The sequence below is a fragment of the Amphiura filiformis genome, unplaced genomic scaffold (genome assembly GCF_039555335.1).
Source record: "Amphiura filiformis unplaced genomic scaffold, Afil_fr2py scaffold_49, whole genome shotgun sequence".
NCBI lineage: Eukaryota > Metazoa > Echinodermata > Ophiuroidea > Amphilepidida > Amphiuridae > Amphiura > Amphiura filiformis.
In genome coordinates, this window is record NW_027305513.1 from 596,428 (window position 1) to 619,473 (window position 23,046).

The 23,046-nt window shown below is 35.6% G+C and overlaps 1 protein-coding gene and 1 non-coding gene across 2 annotated transcripts; one reads left to right on the top strand and one right to left on the bottom strand.

The window, feature by feature from the left end:
* LOC140144319 (E3 ubiquitin-protein ligase RNF213-like) lies at positions 1–22,150 on the top strand. Its single transcript, XM_072166145.1, has 30 exons — positions 1–37; positions 426–692; positions 838–988; positions 1,280–1,689; positions 1,911–2,095; positions 2,242–2,454; positions 3,070–3,275; positions 3,831–3,942; positions 4,862–4,962; positions 5,373–5,546; positions 6,027–6,272; positions 6,896–7,010; positions 7,201–7,428; positions 7,725–7,898; positions 8,151–8,267; positions 9,244–9,348; positions 11,902–11,958; positions 12,573–12,773; positions 13,296–13,433; positions 13,945–14,119; positions 14,609–14,679; positions 15,216–15,464; positions 15,993–16,107; positions 16,477–16,623; positions 16,828–16,993; positions 17,426–17,699; positions 18,220–18,423; positions 20,091–20,180; positions 20,458–20,636; positions 21,223–22,150. The coding sequence occupies exons 2-30, from the start codon at positions 440–442 to the stop codon at positions 21,395–21,397; spliced, it is 5,031 nt and encodes a 1,676-aa protein (XP_072022246.1). The 5' UTR covers positions 1–37; positions 426–439; the 3' UTR covers positions 21,398–22,150.
* On the bottom strand, positions 19,847–19,927 carry Trnaa-cgc (transfer RNA alanine (anticodon CGC)). Its single transcript has one exon. It is a non-coding gene; the product is annotated as a tRNA-Ala (tRNA).
* Positions 22,151–23,046: the final 896 nt, after the last annotated feature.

The following is a 23,046-nucleotide window of genomic DNA, read 5'->3' on the forward strand; positions in this document are numbered from 1 at the left end:
TCTAGCCCGAATGACAAGGGATTTGTAAGCTATCATGGTATGTTAACTCTTAAAAATTATCATGCATGCATTACATTACAACTTTACCTTAATTTCTGTAAAATCCGTAAAGTGTGATAAAAATAATGAAGAAAACTTCATATTTCACATGCTTAAATATTTGAGTGCATTTATTCAAATCATTGCTGATCATTTATTTAAACTATGCATTTGGTGGCGGTATTTTTGTGTAACAATTGTCACGGTGAATTTTCTCTATAGCGCACAATGGATCACATACATACTTTGCACATGTAAGCTTCATCTGTGAACATAATACACTGTGTTTGTGGATACAAGAATCAGAATATCCGGGTTACCATTAATCCATTCGTAAACATATTAAAAAGGTACAAAGGTTTGGATATTTATTGTGTTTTGTGCAGGTGGGCCATGGGAAATGGTACACATAGATGATGTAAAGCCACCCCAAGCCAACCGTCCTGAAATTGCCAGTTTGATGAAACTGAGGGGCGATATCCGTTCGGTTTTCGAGCACGCAGGAGAAGTTAGTGCCGAACGACTGTTGATGGATAGTCTACACCGAGCCGTTTCAAAAATTGACGTTCAGTCAACAGATGAAAGTGGCATGAGGAAACAAATTTCTAGACGCATTTCCACCATTCGAGATCTATTAGATGATAATAAGAACGGTTCGTAAAGTTTCATTTATCATGACTTAATTTTTGTTTTTCTGCTTCAACTGATATTATTTTCGTAGATGAAGTTATACAATTTGTCGTTGAAAGAGCTGAGCATTTGCCGTAATTGATACATTTGATACATTTATTTTTTCAGGAACATACAATTTTGTATCAGTTACAAAGACACGGATTGCTGATCTTCTAAAGCAACGAGATGAGGAAACTGGACAAAAAGATGTTGGAATGGAATGGCTGATGAAGAAGGCTTTGGAGATTTCAAACATCCACGAAAGTGGGACGTTTAGGTATTTGACACATGCGTTATTTTGTATGAATTAATTTAACCTATACTTTGAAAATTAATCAGCCATTAATATTAACCTACTTTAACGGGTTTCCAATGTATCCAGTAACAGTTGAACCTTTTTAAAGGGTTCTCTGTGTATCATTTTTAGTTTGACAAATTATGATTATGTCGAGCACGCACCTGTGATAATAATAACTCTTAAAGCACAGAACAACCAGGTTTGTGTTTGAGAATCAGTGCTGATCCATAACAATACTTTTCAAAGATATAATCACCCATTTATACGTAGGAGAGCACTGTGGCAGCAGCTTATCAACATTGTATACCCAATCCTAGCTGAGGTGATAGCATTCTGCGACTACAACGACAATCTTCAACTGCTTGAGGATACCAAAGAAAATTGGATTCGCAATTTGTGGCTGGCGATTTTCGGTGATTTGGAGCTGGCTCCACTACACTACAGAGACATGATATCACCATCGGATTCGACTTCCCCTCCAGAAAGTCCCACATCTGCTGATTCAATTTCGCCTCTGGAAGCTTCTGACCGGGACCACCATCATGGGCAACGGTTACGAGAGACTATACCTGTTAAGGTCTTCAGCAACAGTGGAAAACCGTTCACTGCTAGTTTTCCCTTCTCGTGGCTCATTAAGAAACACATTGACCAAAGATATGAAATGGCCGGAGAGAAACGAGGTAATGACTTGGTATAACTATATCACTTTAATATCATAATCATACAGTTATTAGAAATCGCTCATGAAAGTTCAGTGTTTTAGTAGACTTATGCTTTGAGTATAAACTTTTGATTCCAATAAATTACTACCTTAGTATTTTCAGATGGTACTCGATCTTTCATCAATCAATCAATATAAAAGCAAGAAAACTTTGAATCGGTTTTTTTTTGTTATCTATAGCTATTCAGAAAAGGCATATTTTAGAAGACGTAGTTGTAGTGGTGAACCAACGCCTTGGTGTACTCTTGGATGCCAATGTTCTTTCATGTGAATATCAGCATTACATTGATGCCTACTTAAAAGACTTCATACACATGACGTACACATGTGGTCCCAAGAAAGATCTCCAGAATAAAGAGCTTGAGGTAAGATGTATTATTCAAACTTTTACCAGTAATGGTTTTTAGCACGAAAGCTCCTTCAGCTTTTGTTATTATATCATTTTGTAAACAGTATGGAAGAATAGTTTATTTATTTGTTTTTATTTATTTGTGTATAATCTCTTTTAAAGTGTGTAACGTGTGCTATAAAGGCAGCCATGGTTGAGACTAGGAGTAGACTCGAATTCGATGACGAACGAAGCCCGACAAAAGGACTTGTGCTTCTCCACCAGACCTACAGGGAAATTGCTGATCGTCTCAAGCAGTTCTCGAAACTCTTCAATGCATGCCCAGATTTACTGGAAAAACACTTCGATCAACTTGTGAATCAGGAGGATGAAATGGTATATCAAAATATAATTGCTGGCACATTTGCAAATCAAACAAACTCACCCCTACACGCTTCATAACTACACGAAAAGCCACATATCGAAAACTCCGTGATCTAAAAGTGCTTTTAGTTCTTTCCCCAACTACATCAAATATTATGTTCTGTTTGGTTCGGGCCTATAAATGCCAAAAAATGTTAGTTTCCGACAATACAGTTCTTTCAGGCACGCCCTGTACAGTACAGCTTTTTCAATATGTTTAACATTTTTATTATCTTGTTTGTTTTATCGTCACTGTCGAAGCTTTGAAGATTTTACTTATCAATAATTATTATATATTTGATAATGACATGACCTGAGCCAATCAGACTAAAGGTGGTAATTTTGAAAATTGACTTGGTATCAACATCAACGTAATTGAGCATACTTTTGCCGATATCCTGTCATTTGCTTATGTACTTTATTGTTATATCTTCCATGTTTACTGCTGTTATTTCAAATTCACAATTCCCGCTTTTGGTCTGATTTGATCAAATTGTAACACCTATACCAGTATTATTTATATTGGTTTGTACAAGAAGGACCTTATCTTTATTAGCAATGATTAGTGGTCTTTATGATATGTTGTAGATTCTTGACGTCAGAGCTGTTGAAATCCTTGTGAGTGATTTTCTTGTACCGACAAAGGAAGAGTGTACACAACCTGCGTTGCAGAAAATATGGCAGGATAAGATGCAGAGAGTGAAGTTGCTGGTTGAAAATGTCATATTGTCTGTCGCTCAGGATAGGGCAGGCATTTACGGGCCCAAATCAAGAAGGATAATCGAAGTCGTGAGGTATATTAGATATTCTTACCAAACTCACCCCTCCCTTAAATGGAGGAACATGGAAGTAAATCCCAGCAAACACATAACGTTATAGAAAACGTTTAAATGTCGGGTAAAAGTAAAAGGTAGAAAACGTTTTAATAACATTCAAAAAACGTTTTTGACAAACAGAATGTTATTTAAGTGTTGACGAAATATTTTGCAAAAATGTTTGACCAAAATATTTTATTTATAAGAACGTTCAAAAAACCTTTTCATGACCTTCACATAACCAGACATTGAAATGTTATTAAAACCATTAAAAAAAAATGTGTCTGCTGGTAGGGTCAAAAGTTTGAGGTGTTTTTCCCAGCTCAATAAACTTCCAAAAACTGATTATTTACACGAAACGCTTTCAAATTGTTTTCCTATTCAACTAATTTCTGTCCATTCACCCTTTTTAAAATGGCAATTGTAGCTTTACTAAACACACGTACACACTTTTACCATGACTATTTTTATAGTTAAAAAATTTCAATTGATTGAATTTGATAATCTATCCATCACAATGTTCTGATATTACAGACCAAAGTGGCACAGAATTCGTATTCTAGAGATATTCTTCATGAATATGTACACCAGTCCACGTTACGATACACACCAGACAATTTTTAAGATGGGACTACCAGTGTGGAATGTGAGTAGTTGGCCTGTGTATGTACATTTAGTGTCAACACAATACCATGATCTACACAACCTTTAATGCTAAGACACAGTTCTTAAACTCCAATATGTTTGTACACTCATGCGCTGACCTCTGGATGAGATAGGAACTAAAATTCCACAGCTTCAGTTCAACTTTTGTGCTATGATTGTTAAGTATTATTAGAAATGCGGCGATTTCGGCTACTGGTGCAATTGTATTAACATACATAATAATTAGTTTCACAAGCACCGCTGTAGGTGTCAAATTGGTAACATAACTTAATTAGAACATTGAGGGCGCTATTAATTGTACGCCTCGTTTGCAGGCGGCGTAGGAAGCGCAACACGTGACGTACGAGGCTGGCGAAGATACAGGGCTGACAGCCCCATTCAAAATACACGGTTAGCAATTACAAATGGAAAATTAACATACTTACAGTGTGGTACATTGTCGTACCCCGACGGTTTTAGAGTAAGATAATTTTGCTTTGACACCACATAACAAATTTAGAATTGTTTGTGAAGATTTCATGATTATGTGTTAATCCAATGGCGACCTCAAAATTGGCGATATCGCTTCCATCACCGCCTGCCTCGTTTGCATGTTATATTTTTGGATAAAACTTTCACATACTTTATACTAACGACAGTAATAAAAAAAAGAATATCAAAACAAGAACATTTGAATACCTTTACTAAAATTATATTTCCTTTTGAAACTGTATATATAAGATATAGTATACTGATCTCATATCGCCCTCAAATATTTTAAAGATATAAAGTGTATAATAATAAAGCAATCGCTAAATAATTAATAAAATTATTGCACAATTAAAAATATCTAATAGTATATAGACAGAAAAATCAATAATTTGTTTAAGATATTATATAATACATTTTTTTACTTCTAGGCATTTGCAGGAGGATCCGAAATGAAGAGTATTAAGACCATCAAGCGAGTGAAAAATCTGCTTGAAAACATTACGAAACATGCAGCCAAGATAGACTTCAAGTAAGAACTGACCTTTCACTACTTTTTTGGGGGGGTATTCGGTTATGTGCTGGTAGGGTACAGTAAGATACTATAAAGGAATAATAAACATGCACGGACAGAAATTTTGACGAACTATTAACCCATTGGGTTGGGTGGAGATGTGTAGGGAAGTATGGGACGGTGGTGGTGATATGGGGGTGTTGGGGTGCGTGTGTATGTTAGTGTCATGTTTGTAATGTATGGGGGTGCGTGTATTTGGACTTTTTGTCTCGTGTAACCTTACCTCAGCCCTTGAGTAGGTGAAGCATGTACACTGTCTTCTGTAAAAGTGGTAAGAATTTTGTTTGTAAACATTATGTATGCCAGCAGAATTCTTAGTACTTATAACAAAAAACGATGATTCCGTATTTAACTGTCATTTTATCCAGGTATGGTTTGGAATGTACGATTTGTCTCAGCGAAGTTACCAATCCTGTCTTCTTGGAATGCCAACACGTGTTTTGTAACAGTTGCATCAGTGATATGCTCGCTGGAGGGCAAAGAAAGTGTCCGACTTGTAAAAAGCCAGTAGCACAATCATTCCAACCGGAAGTTGCAGACAAGTTCGTAAAAGAAAATGATAATTTATATCAGTTCGTATACAAGAATGTTACTAACGATAGTACATAATGGGATCTAAAGATTCTAAAGGTCTTTTTGGAAAAAACTGTATACCTTCAATACGAAAGGTCACATTTCTTAAATGATGGTCGGCTTTTCCTCCCAGCTACATACACTTTAATTATACGTTATTAGATTTATAAAATTAACTTCGAGGAATGTTAAATGTCAAAAATATCAATTTTTACAAATAATTTGCCATACAATTCACAGGACATTTCTCGTATTCAGAATGCGATTTGATGTGTCCAGATGTGCTCGCTCTCATGTCCAACAAAATACTACGCTATCCGATCCCTTAAGGTTGATCCCTAACGAAAATAATTAAAAAATCTCGGCTGACCATTATTATACATCAAAGCTGTTATACATTTTTGTTATTTGCTTGTAATAAATTTGGAATGAAATTATTAAACACACAGGAGAGCTTTCGAGAAATTTCAAGACTTCAAAGAACGTAGAAACGCTTTCTTCTTTGAAATTGTTTCGCAACTTTGCTTTGCTGACAACACACCTCCGGACGAGAAAGTTGTGGAAGGATTACTGAAGCTTGTGGTCGGTCGGTCGTCAGACGCGCCACAAGAAGAAGGCGTTACATTCAATACTGATTGTATCGATCACACTCCAGCAATTAGGGTGGTGATACTGAGATTGTTGTTGCAATCAAGGTAAATTATCAACATTAGCAAATAAAAAACATTTGGTCTTTGAAAAGTCGACTCTTCTTCCTAGGTTTAATCACCGTACACATAACTACCTACACAAATGGACTGCGATGCTGTTTGAAATTTCTTTGGGCTCAGTGAAAAATTAAAAGCCAACAAAACGTTCAGTATGGGAGATAGTTTAACATGTATGTCCGTCCCACTCATGTCATAGGGTAACTTTAAGCTTACCGTGTCAGTGTCTCCTCTGAATTCGGCTCTGCATTAGTCTATATTTTATCATTATATTGTATTGTAAATATCAAGATTCCCGTCTTAATTGGTCTTAATTTATCAGTTGAATCAACAATTCTTTTCTTAACAAGAATCGGTAAACCATGAATTTCTGATAGTTTTCACCTCCCTATTGTGCCTAGAACGCATCTGTGATAGTTATAACTTAATAGCTCTAGTATGTCTGTTTTGTAATTAAAAAGCATATTCTCATGACGAATCTCAAACGTGTAAGGGCACAGTGAATTTTTTTTACATGGGAAAGTAGTTTTTATTACTTCGTAGGATAATTCCTTTGACGCGACGCCAATGGACAGATCTAATTTTGTATTGTTTGTTTTGTCAATATGCAGCAAGGAAAGAACGACACAGTATATAGATAGGTATCTGAAAGACATAAAACCAGCGACGGGAGAAGATTTGGAACTAGCATCTCAGGTTTGCCTGATGTTCTTCTTTTGTCACGAGGTGCGTCTTATAATAAAAAAAATATGCTTATCTTGATGGCGCAGATCTGTACCCAGTCTTATTTTGAGCTTCAAATCAACTTATTTATTGAATAAGAAGTTTGTTTTTGTGTTTTAATACACTTTAATAATAACTTGCAATAGATGTTAATTTGATTTTAAACTGACTTCAAACTGTTATTTTCTTACAGGATTTCTGGTTTCGTGAAGCAGCTCTTGCGTTAGATCCAAAATTGACCCTCATCGAGGAAGCAACAAAGCGCCTTACAAGCGCAAAGGATGGTCTCTTCAATCAGTCGGAGGTACCAAATGTCAAAACCCTGGAGTCAATTGCAGAAGCTAGATTTGGACTGATAGTTACTGCACAGTTTGTACATGAAATATCAGTCGATGAAGAGATTCTGAAAAAGTACAAAAGTGTAAGAATCTACTTTTATGTTTTGTAGAAATTATAGATATGATATCATATGATAATAAATCCCACCAAATTCTGATTAATGTAGGTCGGAAAACATGTATAACAAGCTACCATTTGTTGTGAAGCTTTATGTGATGGTTAGTTTTCAGACTCGGATGTGGATGTAGTTTAAATCTTTCTTCAAAAGTGAAGAAATATACGTGATGTACGAGGGCTGAACTTGATTTAAATTTCGTATGTACATGAATGTGCTTTTTTTTAAATTTGATTTGCTTAGCTTTTTTGTTCCTCTCGTAGCTTAACTATCTTTTCGAAGCAGCACAGACGGTCTGTTTGGACACAATTTGCAAGCAGGAAGCGCACTTATTTCTTCTGAAAAACCTTTGCAAGTCGTTCGGTACCGATGCTTTAGGGCTTGTGAGCAAGAATGATCAATTGAAATGGATTTTGGATGAATCACTGAGAGAATGGGTGAGTCTGTCCACATGTTTATCACCAAGAGGCACCACAACTACCAACACAAAAACACTACTGACAAATAGAACAGAACCAGCGCCACCACAACCAATGCACCACAACCTGACATAATCGGGATCATTACCATCACACCATTATCATCATCATCATCATCATCATCATCATCATCATCATCATCATCATCATCATCATCGTCAACGATGTAACGTTTTCTCATTTTTTTATTTTCAATTTTTCTATCTTCAGGTTTGCAAAAGCAAAGATGTGTTTGTTGTGCTTAGAGGTGCGTACGCGGAAGTGCGAAAGGGACTAAACCAATCCATACAGACCGAATCTCTCGAACCCCTCGAACAGATTTACCAGGTATTTCGTCGTGTTAAAGTTGTTTTCTTTAAACTTCCGTGGTCCGGGTACGCGCTGGTGAATTGCGATCGCGTAGAAGTGACAAGGTCGCCTACTACGCGCCGCGCCGAAGACCAATGGGTCAGCCGGCTTGTTGTCAAGTGCATTGATCAGCCAATCAGCGTGATTGTTTATTGCTTTTGTGTTTACGCTCGTGTACGCGATACGCACAGGCACGACCACGGAAGTTTAAAGAAAACAACTTTACATTTATTTACTTTAGTCATCTCATGCCTTGACCCGACTGTTGCGCTAAAAATCATTTCAGATTGTACATTAATCAGTTAATCCGCGGGCATGCGTTGAGCCAGTATCTTTGATAAACATATTCCTTACAATGAATCAAAGTACATCAGAATGTGAATAACTTCAGGTTACAAAGAAGACATTTTACAAAATATGGAAATGTGGTAAGCAACGTAATGAAAAAATGAAAGTATTTTTAAATATAGTTAAAAATAAACTATCCTGAAAAAGACGTCATTAACTTTGTTGTTTCTAAAGGGTAATGTTTTATGCTATTTTCTATAAGGACATGACACAAACATACACACAGTATGGAAATGCAAATAAAACGATAATTTTCCTGGGCCTCAAGGAAGAACAGGTGATTAACTGTGTTTCAACTGATTGAGTGTCCCAAGTTAAAGAAGAAATACAACAAATAAACCAGTACACACACTATAGAAATGCGAAATTAATATGCAATATCAGAACTGGATTGTCATAATTATTTTATTCCTATATGTATACTCCATTCAAAACATTTTGTTTTACGCATTAGAAGTGTCCATTAAATTATGTTCATTGTTCTAGAGAACAGATCAAGAAGCATAATAATCAAACATGATTTTAAAATAGTTGAGAGGGAGTGTGTCGATGGAATGCTGATTACGTAAATAATTCTCACAAAATGCTTTACTCTATTTTTCCGTAGTCTGTGACATGTTCAGCCAGCATGAGGGACACTGTGGTTCTCCTTGCAATATTTCGTCAAGTCACATTGGAATACGGATCCTGTGCTGATCAAGCTTCACTACAAGTATAATTATACGATAAACATTTTGAATATTATTGATAAATATATATTTCGGGAAAACGGCTGAGGACAGAAGTATTACGTAGGTCTTGATGTGAATGGGTTGGGTCATGTAATGTATGGGCAACAAGTAAATAAATTTATAATCACTCGGTAAAACACCAAAATACCACAACATTAAAAGTAAAAGAGAACAGCTGAGTTGCCAAGACGCTGTAAAAACAAAGCGTGCAGCAAGAGCTCACAACTCGACTCAGATCTCGGGTACGAAATTCTAACAAAGCAAATGTAATTTACAAATACACTCATAGCATTAAAAACAATATCTATGTTGCAAATGGCGTTACCGAGCTGTTTTGTCTGAGGAATAGTACACCATCATTTTTTGGATGTAGATCGTACTTCTAATACCCAGAATATTGGTAAATACCTGACATTTGACTATTTTACGTATTTGTATATCCAGATCGAATAATTATGTCAGTTTGTCCAATTGCCTTTGTAGAATCCCTACACTAATAGCGATTCGCGTGTTTGCTAAAATCATACGCAGGCTCTTGAAATAGCAAACAGGAATAAGACGATATACAAAACCAGAGGGCAGCATATCAATTATTTAATGGTGATTGAGGGTGATAAATGAACTACAGAGGGCGGCATACAAGGTTGATATCGGTATAGAGCATGCCAACTGATCCGTTTTCTAATTCTACGCGTAACATGATTTTAACAAACAGGCGATTCGGCATTCCACCAAAATCAGAAGGATATTATAGTATACTTTTTTCTCAGATTCTTTATCACGTTGATCGCGATCATCGCCCTAGTAATAAAACGTAATTGCTAGCTTATCTCGATCTTTTGTGCGTAATTATAGAGGGCCAGGGGATTCACTCTATCATTAAAAAAATTATTTGAAGAAGTCAAAGAGCCATAGGAAAAAAAACTGTGGTGTAATTCACGCCAGATACAATTTCTTTATACGACAAAAATTAATTTTTGTAATCGATCAAAAAACAAACGTTTTATATCAATTTTAAACTTAGCCTGAATCCGTAAATATGGTACCTCTCGCCCTTTTTTTTTTTTAGGTCAAGGCTATTTTAACCATTATGCAGCGAACCATTGTTGAAGCTATTTCACATACATGTACAAAACATTCTAGAGAAAGAATGGGGACAATTGAAATATCTTTTGTTGATTTCGAATGATAATGTCATGAAGTCGTAAATTTTAAGGTCAAATTCCTAAAACCAAAACAAAACATTGCGACGCAGATAATTCCCGACTTACGCAATTTCATCATCACATCAGTGCCTTTATTATTTGTTTGAAACCTTTCCCAAACGTTCGTGCTATTTATGCATAAAACGCCTAATCTATCTTTACAAAACGCATCTTTTTTTAGTAAACAAAAGGCTAAAGATGGCATTATGAGATTGATCTTTTATCATTACACTCATCCGCTCAACTGCCACGGTGGCCGAGCGATAAAGCGCTGGAAGCGTAATCGAAGGAAGTTTAGAATCGCTGGTTCGAGTCCCAATGAAGCCTGTGGAAACTTTTTTTCATCAAAATTCATGATCGCATTCCGAAATGAGTCACTTGTCGGTAAATCATGTAGGCCTATCGTATCCTTACATCTCCTTAAGGGAAGAAGTGCACCAAAAATCATTTTTTTAAACTAAATATGCTAGGAACTTCATACTTGGGGTAAATGACACTTGAGTCCAAAAAATCAGAAAAATCCAAAAAAACAATCTCATTTGCATATTTAATTGGCGGCCATCTTGGATTTTAGGTGTCGGGTTTCAAAATAGAACCGGAACGCAACCGTAGATGCTAGAGATGTAATTTGTGTTTTAAATGAAAGTTAAAAAGCAGCAAAAAAAAAAAGTATGAGAGCAGATTTTTATAAAATGCTTAATTTTTTGGAAAAAAAAGTCCAAAACCTGATAACGCCAAAAATGTGACGGTGCGTCAAAACAAAAACAAAATTCAAAAATCTACTCTCATACTTTTTTTACAAATAACAAAACACAGATTCTGTGAAAATTTCATTCAAATCCGTCGTAAAATGGCTTCCCGGTTCTATTTTGAAGGCTCAAAAAGGCAAAAATGAGAAAAATCCTAGAAACATCTAGAAGCACCTTTTAAATTTTTTATGCAAATTAGGTGGCAATTTATTATTATCCAACATGTAAAAGAAGCAGGTACTGTGAAGATAACATGATAATAGCTTATTTGCTTTTTGAGATACAGAATTTTGACTATAGAAATGTTATATATCGCCACTTGAAAAACAATAAAATACATAATAAATATTCACTGCTTGAAAACCAATAAAATACATTAATAATACATTTGATCGCGCAAGATGCTTCACTTCAAATCGCAATGTCTGGAGAACCGTAAGTGCGATTTTTGTGGAATAAAAAGTATGTGAAAGAAAACATTCTGTTCTTTTACCTGGAATGACAATGAAATATCACCATAAATTGGTGTTTTTGCTGCACTTCTTCCCTTAATCAGGAAACGTTTTCATTTTACCTCTAGATCAAAGAAGCAATGCAGGAATTCATTCGCACTCACACTGAGAATGTTAGGCACCAAGTAAGTACATGGAAATAAATCGATGATGTCATGAATAAGGTGATTCATTGTTTCCCAAAGGACAGTATAGATACATATTGTTTGTAATACAAGCTCCTCTCTAATAAACGCCCCCATGTTTGCAATAAAAAAAACCTGACCACAATGAGCAAATGTCCAAGCTTATACCTGGCATTGGTACTACATGTATATAGCTGTCACATTCGCTACATTGCATGGACAAAACCTATTCTAACGTAATTCATTGCAAAATTATGGTAGAATTTCACTAAGTAAATCACATGCTTACTTAAAATGTAGGCCTACTTGCATATATGTCATTTTGTAGTATTTTAGCGCGATAATGTGCTGTTACGAGAGCGCCGCCATATTGGGTTGGACTCGGAAACGAACTCGCCCCGATTTAAAAAAAGAAAATTTGCTTCGAATAAACGTTCCATTTCATAAAATTCCTCTGGGCGTTTATTACAGACAACATGGTATTTAAACGAAAGCAGCAGCTTCTCATCATCGTAGTCATCATCGTCATGGTATTGTCATTATTATAATTATCATTAGTAAGCAAGTACAAATATGAAATCAACTGTTTAAATACACTGTGATAAACTTTTCAGGAGATGGTCATTCGCCTACTAGAAAATAATCTGTATAGCGACAGATGCAACGAGTTGGTTGTGAAACCACATGACAGTCAAGACCGTTTGAGGATTGTAGCACTTGCAATTCACACCTTGGTAACAGTGATTTGCGCCGAAGATAACAGCCTGTGTTGTCCATTGAAAATTCTCATCAAGGATGAAAAGTTGACTGCAAAGGTTTGTTCGTTAGTTGCTTTTAAGGATTACTTCAAGAAACGATCAGAAATTACAATTACAAAACCAGAAACTCCAATGATTTACAATTAATCAAAAATATGAAAACCTTTTCAGACCGAGGTATCAGAACAAATGGCCCCGTTCTTTGGAATTCTTTACCCTAAACAATAAAAGAATCAATTCTGTAAATCATTTTCGCATTCAATTTAAGCACGACCTATTATATACCTACATACAATCTCACTAGTATCCCCGATCTTTAAGCCAGTCCTTGCTGTGTCTTATTTTCTTCTCTCTGTTAGTGATTGTTAGTGTAACTTTAGTTCTTCTATTATATTTATTGTAATATTGTAATATGTTTTCAGGGGTAGGTTACTTATCAGGCCTTATTGGCTTTCCAGCCTACTCCTCCATAAGTTTTAATTGTTTGTCGTGTGATGTATTGTTTTTTAATATGGAAATAATAAATTGAAATTGAATTAAAATTGATTACCTTGAAACACCCCTTAATCTGTCCTTTAGGAGACGACCTTTGTTACTGAGATTAGGAAGAATTTTAATCTCCAACGAGATGACAGCTCAGCAACAGAGCTACAACAGCTGATATTCAATATTATTGTGCGTGCGTTTCTGCTTGGGGTTGCAGTTTTCAATCCGGAAGTAAGTTCTTATTGTATCTATTCATGAATAATGTTTCAACATTAATACTATTATACGTATCCAACGAGCCAAATGATGGTCAGATTGGTCATTCGGCCATTAATAGGTTCTATCAGCACCAAACTGGTGTTGTGACTGGCCAATTGGGGGATAAAAGTCGATATTATATATATTGTATTGCGTCATAAACTTTCATTATTCTTTTGGCTACGGGTGATGGAATGCAGTTTAAAAATTCCAGCCAAGGCTGGAACATTTCGCAGGTGAGATAGGCCCAGCAATGTATGCCATTGAGGTGTAGAAATGCGGGAAATAAGATTCTATTATATATGGGATTTTATTATCGTCAATTTGTTCGAAAGAAAATGGGTAACCAAAGTGAAAAATAATACAAAAATTACCAAAACCATCACCACCACAACTAACAGCAAAAACACCGAGAACACCCGCAAGAACAGGCAGAAGAGAAAGAATACGTACTTTTAATCAACTTTTATGTATTATATTTAAGTTGGCAAAGAAGGTCACAAAAGCTTCGCACGACTTGGGAGAGAAACTTTGGAATATCCTTGACAAAGACATCAAGCAGCTAGAAATGACCACTAAGACAAGAGACGGTATCTACCTTATTCATGTTGTTCTTGCTAGAGTTACTGCCTACCAACATGCTCAAGACGATGTGTTAGGTAGGTATACATAAAGTATGAAAAACACGATATTTATTTATAACAATCGGCCGAAGTCAGAGAAAGCCTAATAGTGCCCAGAGGCTACTAAATTAAGGGATGCCAACTGAATATGACCGGACAGGGAAATGGGAAGAGGTCTGTATTTAGGAGCAGGAGGAAAACTGGAGCTCCCGCGAAAAATCTGCGAAGACCAGCATAGATTGGCAACCAAACTCACATGTGGCAACGCGGGGAAATTAACCCGGGCCGCAGTGGTGAGAAGAACACCTCACTAGCCTGTCCTCCCCTTGATTGCCTTGCGGAAAATGAAAGATAATTTTTCATGCGCACAGGTCCAAGACAAGTGCATATTTTAGTTCCATTACAGTAACAATGAATGGTAACCCTAAAGTTTTAATCATTTGAGAAAAATGAATGTGTTACGTAAACCGTATTATTTTTAGCATTAGAGTACAAGTTTTGTTTGTTTGTTATTTTTTTCCCTAGAAACTGGCACTCTGAGCTACGAAGACTGGGAGTCAAGATTCATCGCTGAATTCATAGATCCCATCGTTCAGGTGAATTACTCGTATATTGAAATAAGCTATTGGAAAAAGAAGGGTGGATGGGAGAAGAAGTAAGATACGAAGATATGAAACTACAGCAGGAGAACTGGAAAATAGAGGACGATAGAAAGCAACTGAGAAATCGAAGAAATATTAAAAAGCAGAGTTCGTTTATGTCACTTACATTATTTGTGACCTGCTACCACGAAATGAGAATAAAGTCGCAAGTTGGTAGTTTTGAGACATTTTGGTTGCTGACTTGATGTTCTTTGTTTGCCGTGCATCTGTACAAACCAGCAGTATGTCCTTCGGGAATGGTCCATTGTGCCCCCAATCACAAAGGACATACAAGCATACTATTGGCTTGAACAGGTGCGTGTGAAACAAAGAACACCAACGCAGCAGGCAGGGCGTCTCGAAACTACCAAATTGTGAATTTACGCTTATTTTGTGGTAGCAGGTCAAATTAACTTATGTCATTATTTTCAATTGACCTAATTTTAGAATGTGAAAATAAAATTTTTAAACCTTACCCATCATAATTCTAGAATCAAGAGCTGGAGATGTACCATGTCAATGAAGTTGTCGAAAATGATAGAACCAATATAGTCATGGAGCATCTTCAGACCCCAGAACCGATGTTGTCCCTAGTCGATCACCGGCGTTTCAGTGAAAGATTTACATGTCTTTCTGAAGTGTGGCGGTACAAAATGCGTATATCTATTGACAGTGTAACAACTTTTATTCAGAGAAGTGGAACTAGCAGATACCAACTTCTGAGAGAATTCTTCAAAGTGGTGAGGCCATTTGATTTTATAATTGACACATTTTTGGAAAAGTTTAATTGATAGTTTCATGAAAGCTAGTTATACAATGCAATATTATATTTAGCTTAGTTCTTGATTGATTTTATTTTGCGTCTTCCGAGCCTTCGAATCCAAGGCCAAAGAGCACCACACCATGCCATGTCACTGGAAAGAAGCCAAGATTCTGAACAGGGATGAATCTTGAAGAAGAGCAGTAGAGCATATCATGTTGCAAGCTAAATTTGCAATAAAATAAAGGGCTAGAATTTCGGCGAGATTACTTCGTGAATCGATTCTTGCAAAGACTCTCTTAAGCTAATCTTCGTGAATCAAACTTGATTTTCGTAAACTTGTGTTTACACAGTAAAGATTTTGTGAGAAACAAATGATTCTTTTGAACAGCTACTGCAAGAATCAAATTTGATTCTTGTACTGTGTAACAAAATTCCACCCCTAATTATATGTAAAAAAAAAAACCAGTTTTATACTATTTTACAATTTGATTTGTTTACATACCAGGAACCAGTACTGAGAGTAATGAAAGATCTCCCCAAGATATTGTTGCTACAAAGGCGTCTCATTGAGCGTTTTCATCGATGTATCGATGCCAAAGAAGCCCAAAATCTTGGACCTGGTAAGATTTTCAACTTGAAATGATCACTCATATTTGAAGTGAATTCAAGAGCAGATTGAAATTTCCGTAGAAAAATATTGAAAGCAATTGTATGTGATATATAAAGATATAAAGGGTATCGTCAAAACTAAGTTAGGAGGACAGACTATATTGTAATTGGTATATATACACAATTCCGGTTCTAAGATGTAAAGAAATTCGATAGTACAAGTGAATTTGATTTTATTACCTGAAAAAAAACCACACCAAAATGGCGTAAACACGTTTTTTTTTCAAACAAAAATTGGGATCAAACAATATTAGGGAAATTGGATAATTTGTACAACCAATAACACGCTCTAACTTTATAATACCAATGTTTATTCAAAGGTGACATAGCTAGAGATGACACTGTACATGACCACAGTGCAGGTGAAGTAGCAAACGGAGACCAGAACGATGATAAAGACGTGTATCAGCTGATGTTATGCTTTCTTTCTGCGTGGAATCAAGTATGGCCTAAAAGTAAAAGGCATGGTAAGATCCAGCTATAAAATGAAACTGACTTAAGTTTTCAGTTGAAGAAGTTAATGAAAAAATATCATGCGATTCACCTTCCAACCTTTTGAAAAGACACTTCTTGTCAGCAAAAGTGGTCGGCAACATTTTGATGGTCATTCGAGTATAACGATTTTGTTATGTGTATAAGTTCATTTTAAGTTATTTTTGTTATTATTTCAGTGACATTGGTAGAGGCGTATCAGCAGCCTCTTAATATTGACTATTGCAACCTAGCAACGTTTCTTCCAACGGCCTCGGGTATTTCAACCCAGTTGGTTGACTTTCTGATTCGAACACACAATGAGTTTGTTGACACATACTGCAGAATTAGAAACCAGGAAAATGAGTGAGTTTTTGTGCAAAAGAGTATTCTAAATTTGGAGTAAAGCACTTTTATTAACACTCTGAGCACTACCTGCCGATCTAACATTGCCTGTGATTGATCAATTACATGATATCTTCAATTTAATCACCAATCACAATGGAGCTTTACAAATAATTCACCCCAATATTTTTGCGTGGTGAAATTATTCTAACAATATTGCTGATTGGTCCAATTGATAAATAAAACTTCTTTTTGGCCAATCGGCAGTAGTTCTCATGGGGTAGTATGTGGTTAAGTATTTAAATTAAGTCTGTCCATTTCAATGTGTGAGTTAATATAAAGTGTAATATACAATAGGAAGGACCTTCAAAAGTGACACCACGTTAAATATATTTTGTGTTAAAAAATATTGTGTTAAACTTTTCTTTTTGATCATTTTCCCTTTTCCATCAGGGAGAATATCTTACCAAGTTCTGTTACCCTTACACATCTCGTGGCTTACGATCTTGATAAAGATCTTCTTCCACTGATACAAGCCCATTGTCATCACATATTTGACAAAGAGGTCACATCAGCCACATTTAATTTAGATAGCCTGGAGAGAGCCATCGAGGAGACATTCGTTAGAGGACGTCCACGCATTGAAGGCACTTTACCAAAATTGATGTTTCGGGAAGGATCCCGCAGTTTGAGGGTGTTTCAGGAGATCAGGGCTAAAGTGAAGCAGGTAAAGAAGATACTATATGTTATGGTTTCGCACCAGAGAATATATCGTACACTTCTCACAGTACATTTCTTCCATTCCAATTGTCTGTATTGATTATAACATGGTTCGATAATGACAAAAAGTACCGCAATGAACAGAGCACATCCAGCATGTCCAGGGCTTGCAAAATATGTTTATTTCTTGACTATCAAATCATGTTTAGCCAGTAGATTCTCAACAAATTGAACCTGTGCAAAGTATAAAAGCAGTGTCATTTGATGTAATGAGGTTATGTTGCAAAGGATTCTGGGAAGGGTAAGATATCGTCTCTGGTTTCGCACTGTTCATGATGTTAAGGTGCAGTCGACTTTCCTGATATTCGTCTCTGATCTTCTATTGATGTGTTTTTTCATATTGGTCTATGAATTAGTATTCCTTTTGGTTAATTGATTGTGGATGTGACTTTTAAAATATTGTGCAAATTGTGCATAATGGTGATGAACAAACACAAAACATTATCATGTTTTATTTTATTTTAAAGGAACGCCTATCACGTCCTTTCAAGCAAGACATCTTGCTAGACCTCAAATCAATCACTGATCTCTGTGATTGCCTAGCCGTGGTAGACATTGCTATTGGATTTCTTGTTTCAACTGGAGGTGAACCGGACACCAACATAATCGAATATCTGGCGGAATCTGGCATCAATTTACCTAAGGAACAAAGATCTCAAATCACTGCAAAGGTATGTACTATGACGCCAAGTATGAAACTACTGATAGCCATACTTGGATCGTCGTCGTCGTCGTCGTCGTCGTCGTCGTCGTCGTCGTCGTCGTCTTCTAACTCACCATCTAATACACCCAAATTTTATTACATGTATAAATCAACTTTATAAAAGCAAAGGTCAAGTGAACGAATGTAAATGTTGCAGGCAGTGAGGAGAGGCCAATAAGGCATCCAGAGGCAACTTCAGATAACACTAAAATTACATACAGGGTGTCACATAAAAAAATTACCGGGCGAATCAATTTAGACGTAAGTCGAGAAATAGACATTAGAATCCAAAAATTTAAAAATCATCGTGTAGCCCATCTTATTCTGCATCTTATACGCTAATATTATTGGAATCGGCTGACTGATTGCGAAGAAATGAGCGATTACATAACGCATGCGTAAATTCACTTCATTCCAAGTTTGAAAGAAAGACCATTCAACACAATGCGCACTGTCAATGGGCTTCATATTTTATTCGGTAAAATCCTTTTCGTTCTTTTTAAACAATCTTTTTCTTGCAAAACATTTAATTAGGTTGTGTTCAAATTTGAAAATCTGCACGATATTGAAAATGAAAGCTTGCATGTAAGACGATGTTCAGTACTTGTAAATATTTCGTTATTTTCGTTAATGTTGATATAAATGTTACATAAAAATTATTGCATAAAGAATTCCAGCCGGCTTAAAAAATTTCTCACACACATTAATGTTTTTGGAAAATTTCCAGGAAATTGTAATGCAAAGTTTAAACCTTTTAAAACTTCAACAATAATGTTGCATGGTATCGCAAATCACACGTAAAGCTGTAAGCACTTGATCATTGTCATTCTTGGCTCAAATGTTCTTTTGAAAGATAAAATATAGCACATTTGCACAACCAGGGAATTCAAGTTGGAAAGCTTCCAATTGCAGAAATCAAAGTTTTCTCGGACAAACTGTTATTCATCTTCAGTGAAAGCATGACTAATATAACACCGCCGTATTATAAAATAGATAGTGTGGACTAAATTTATTGAGATACACAAACTTTAGGAAGCGGTGAGCAAATATGACAAAGCGCCTGTTTATGAAACTTGGAATGAACTGCATTGATGCGTGCATTATGTAATCATTAATTTCTTCGCAACCAGTCAACCGAATCAAATAAAATTTTCGTACGTGATGCACAATAAAATAGCATATGCGATACATTTTAAATTGTTTGATTCTAATGTCTATTTCTCGACTTACGTTCAATTTTATTCACTCGGTAATTTTTTCTGGGACACCCTGTATTAAGCAATCAAGCTGTTGAATTGTTTTACGGTGTAACATGGGAAAGAACAGTTGCATGAAAATAAAAATATCACCAGATTTGCCGTCGCAAACATTAAGGAGACAAGTAGAAAAAAAATCACACCTGGGAATCAAACCCAGGTCCTCAGGTTTGCGAGACCTGTGCCTTAACCACTCGGCCACGGGAACTCCATGATTAGACAGGGGATATATATGTTCTGACACGGACTCAAAAAATGCCTTGAACATCCGTGATATCATTTTTGTCACTAGGTTAATCTGGTAAATCAGTAATACATGTTATCTTCTCAACGAACAGTATACTGTTAGTTATATATTTTTTTTTATATATATGACCAGGCTAGACATCGCAGTTTGAAGCACATTTTGGATTTATGGCAACTACTTGGCGTGGAAAGAGCAAAAAGAAGACTGGCTTCAGAAAAACAAGTGATATATTTTACATTTTTCTCTCCCTCTCTCTCTCTCTCCCTCTCTCTCCTCCCTCTCTCTTTCTCTCTCTCCCCTCTCTCCCCCCTCTCTCATCGTCGCACTTGCTCTTCTTAGTACAGTCCGTTCGCGTAAATATAAATGTGATGTCAATATTTCATAAAATAAGCATGATAAGACATAAGATATAACTTTGTACCTCAATAAAAATAACGTGTAAAGTAAATCGGAATTATATTGAAACCAAAAGTTCACTCCTTACATATTTTATTTTTAGGATCCGTTTGAAGGTATACCAGAGCAGTTTCAAGACATCATTACACAAGAAGAGAGGCACGATTTGTTGCGATCTCTGCGGTACGTAGATATTGAAGAATTAATATCTCAACTTTTCGAGTATATCGAGATCAACTTGAAGACATCAAACCCCGACGTTGAAAGTTTCGATCCACAAAGGTAGGTTGGCTCTGCTATAGACTTACTTATCGTGTTTTAGCCTGAATATGACCATAATATATACAAGCTCAAATATTAGCAATTGCCACAAAGTGTCATCCCAAGCAACAATGCAATATGTTTTAAATCACGTGCCGAAAGGCATATAGTATTTACAAGTAAGCAAAGTAGGAAATACTGCGTTCTTCTTTTGGCGGCATTGAATTTGAATTTTGGAATTTGCATTTTATAAAACCAAATTTTGGACATTGACCTGACATTTTCGTACGTCATGGTTAACATACTTCTTCAGAGTGATTGATACTCGATCAACCTCTGCTAGTGGTGACACAGTTCCATTTCGTGGTGGCCCTTTCTTGACGAACATGCCACCACGAGATGGAAATGTGTCACTACCAGCAGAGAGGATGATGGGAAATCAATTACTCTGAAGAAGTATGTCGATCATAATATAGTATAAAACTGTCAGGTCAATGTGACAAATTTGGTAAAATGCATGTAACAGGGTAGATATGTTTGTAATTAAACAAAGCATGAACTGCTGTTATTTTATGATTTTTTTCTTGTATGCACACTAATTACATAGCCTGCTATTTGAAGAGCTGATGAGGTACATGAAGCAGAAGCAACATCATAATCGAGGACTACGGGCAATGGAAAGTATGAAGAAAAGGAATGCTGGATTGACATTAGGAAAAGCTGTGGAAACCTGGATACTCGCTGTGAAATACCAAGCGGGGATAGAACAAAAATCAGCGTAGTGGCAGATGAAGGATTCATTTTTGTACCGGTATATAATCCAGATGAGGATGTAGGAGTCGCCTCCAAAATAGATACGTGTGCTAACCTATGGCTTAACATACTCGGTGATAGAGCGAACTTTCCTAATGCACTGTCTTCAGTCATTGTTGTAAATGCATCTAAATTTCAAACTTCAGATGTTGTGAAATGTGAATGATTACATTTCAAGATATATATTGTATTATTTTCTAAAAAGTGTATTTGTATTGCGATTTGAAGAAAACTGTACATAATCGTGAAATGGGAAACAAAAGTATGTTTTACAAAATATATTGTGCTAAACCTAGCTCCAAGTATATCTACTAGTATTAGGATTAGAAGAAAATTTTAATGTTGTGAAATGCAAACGGTGTATTATAATAGTTTACTTTTCTAGTACGTTGCTTTATAGCGTTGAATTACGTTAATGCTCTACGTGCTAGCCATAAGCTTCAACATAAAAAGTCCAAGTTTGAGATATTTTGTCGAAATATTAAGAGCTATCGTAAGAACCACTGAACCAATACTAGGCTTGTTTGTACTCATTTTAATGCATTTTTCATGCTGATTCCAAATTTGGTCATGACAATTTACATTTATGAAATTTTTGAATTTTGAATTATTATTTTGAAACTTGTCGTCTGCAGTCGATATTTGTTTATGTGATGTCTTATTGTAGTATACCGTATATGAAATTTCTTCGTTTATTACAACAATGTTTAGAATAATTTTTGTATTTGAAAAAAAAATTACATCGTTGACGAAAATGTGAGACGATGTACATATATTTAAGAAACACATTTTCCTAAAATATTTCAGTACACTGTATTAAGGCAATTGTCATCCTAAAACTATGTGTAGTACAGTATTTCACTTGGTTCACTTGAACTCTAGAGGATGTTATTTAATATACTGTACTATTTTAGATTAGAAGTATATCTGTATGAGGATTTGAAAGAAAACAGATATTGTGAAATGTGGAAGGTTAATAACTTTTTTAGGAAATGTTGTGGTATCGATTTACATTTATGTAAAAGTTTTATTTGTTGTATATAATATAAAATGTTTTAACCCTTGTCTTTATAACAATGTAATATAGGTTGGGAAATCCTCCGGGGTAAATCGTATTATGCTTATACTACTATGATACGTGTAAAAATAAATAAACATCTCAAAAAAGTAACTAACCCCCCCTTAAATAATGACCATTATTCAAAAACGGGTGATTGTATTACAAATCTGTAAAATGCGTTGGAATTTATTTTTGACACCTCATTTGCAGAAATTGACTAAATATTGACGTCACAGCGTACATTTAAATCAATGTAACCCAAGATTTGAAAGTTGCAGTAAATTGTATTGATTTTGTATTCAGTGTAATGGAAGGAAATCTCTAATGATATCTGAGTGTTTTTGTATTGTAAAAATTTGTATGTAAGTGCAACTTTAAAATCTGGACCTTACTACATTAAATTGACCGTTGTTTTATTGTTTTCTGGGCTATCGTATCAAATGAGGTGTCAAAATGCGCAGAAATAAATTCTGCTTCCAACGCATTTTACAGATTTGTAATACAATAGCCCTTTTTGAATAATGGCCATTATTTAAGGGGTTAGTTACTCTTTTTTTA

Bases quoted from the DNA above. Each gene is read 5' to 3' on its own strand.
- LOC140144319 (XM_072166145.1), top strand. From the start codon at position 440: ATGGTACACATAGATGATGTAAAGCCACCCCAAGCCAACCGTCCTGAA. The intron at 989-1,279 runs GTATTTGACACA...ATTTATACGTAG, and splicing joins CACGAAAGTGGGACGTTTAG to GAGAGCACTGTGGCAGCAGC. The intron at 16,624-16,827 runs GTAAGATCCAGC...TTATTATTTCAG, and splicing joins GCCTAAAAGTAAAAGGCATG to TGACATTGGTAGAGGCGTAT.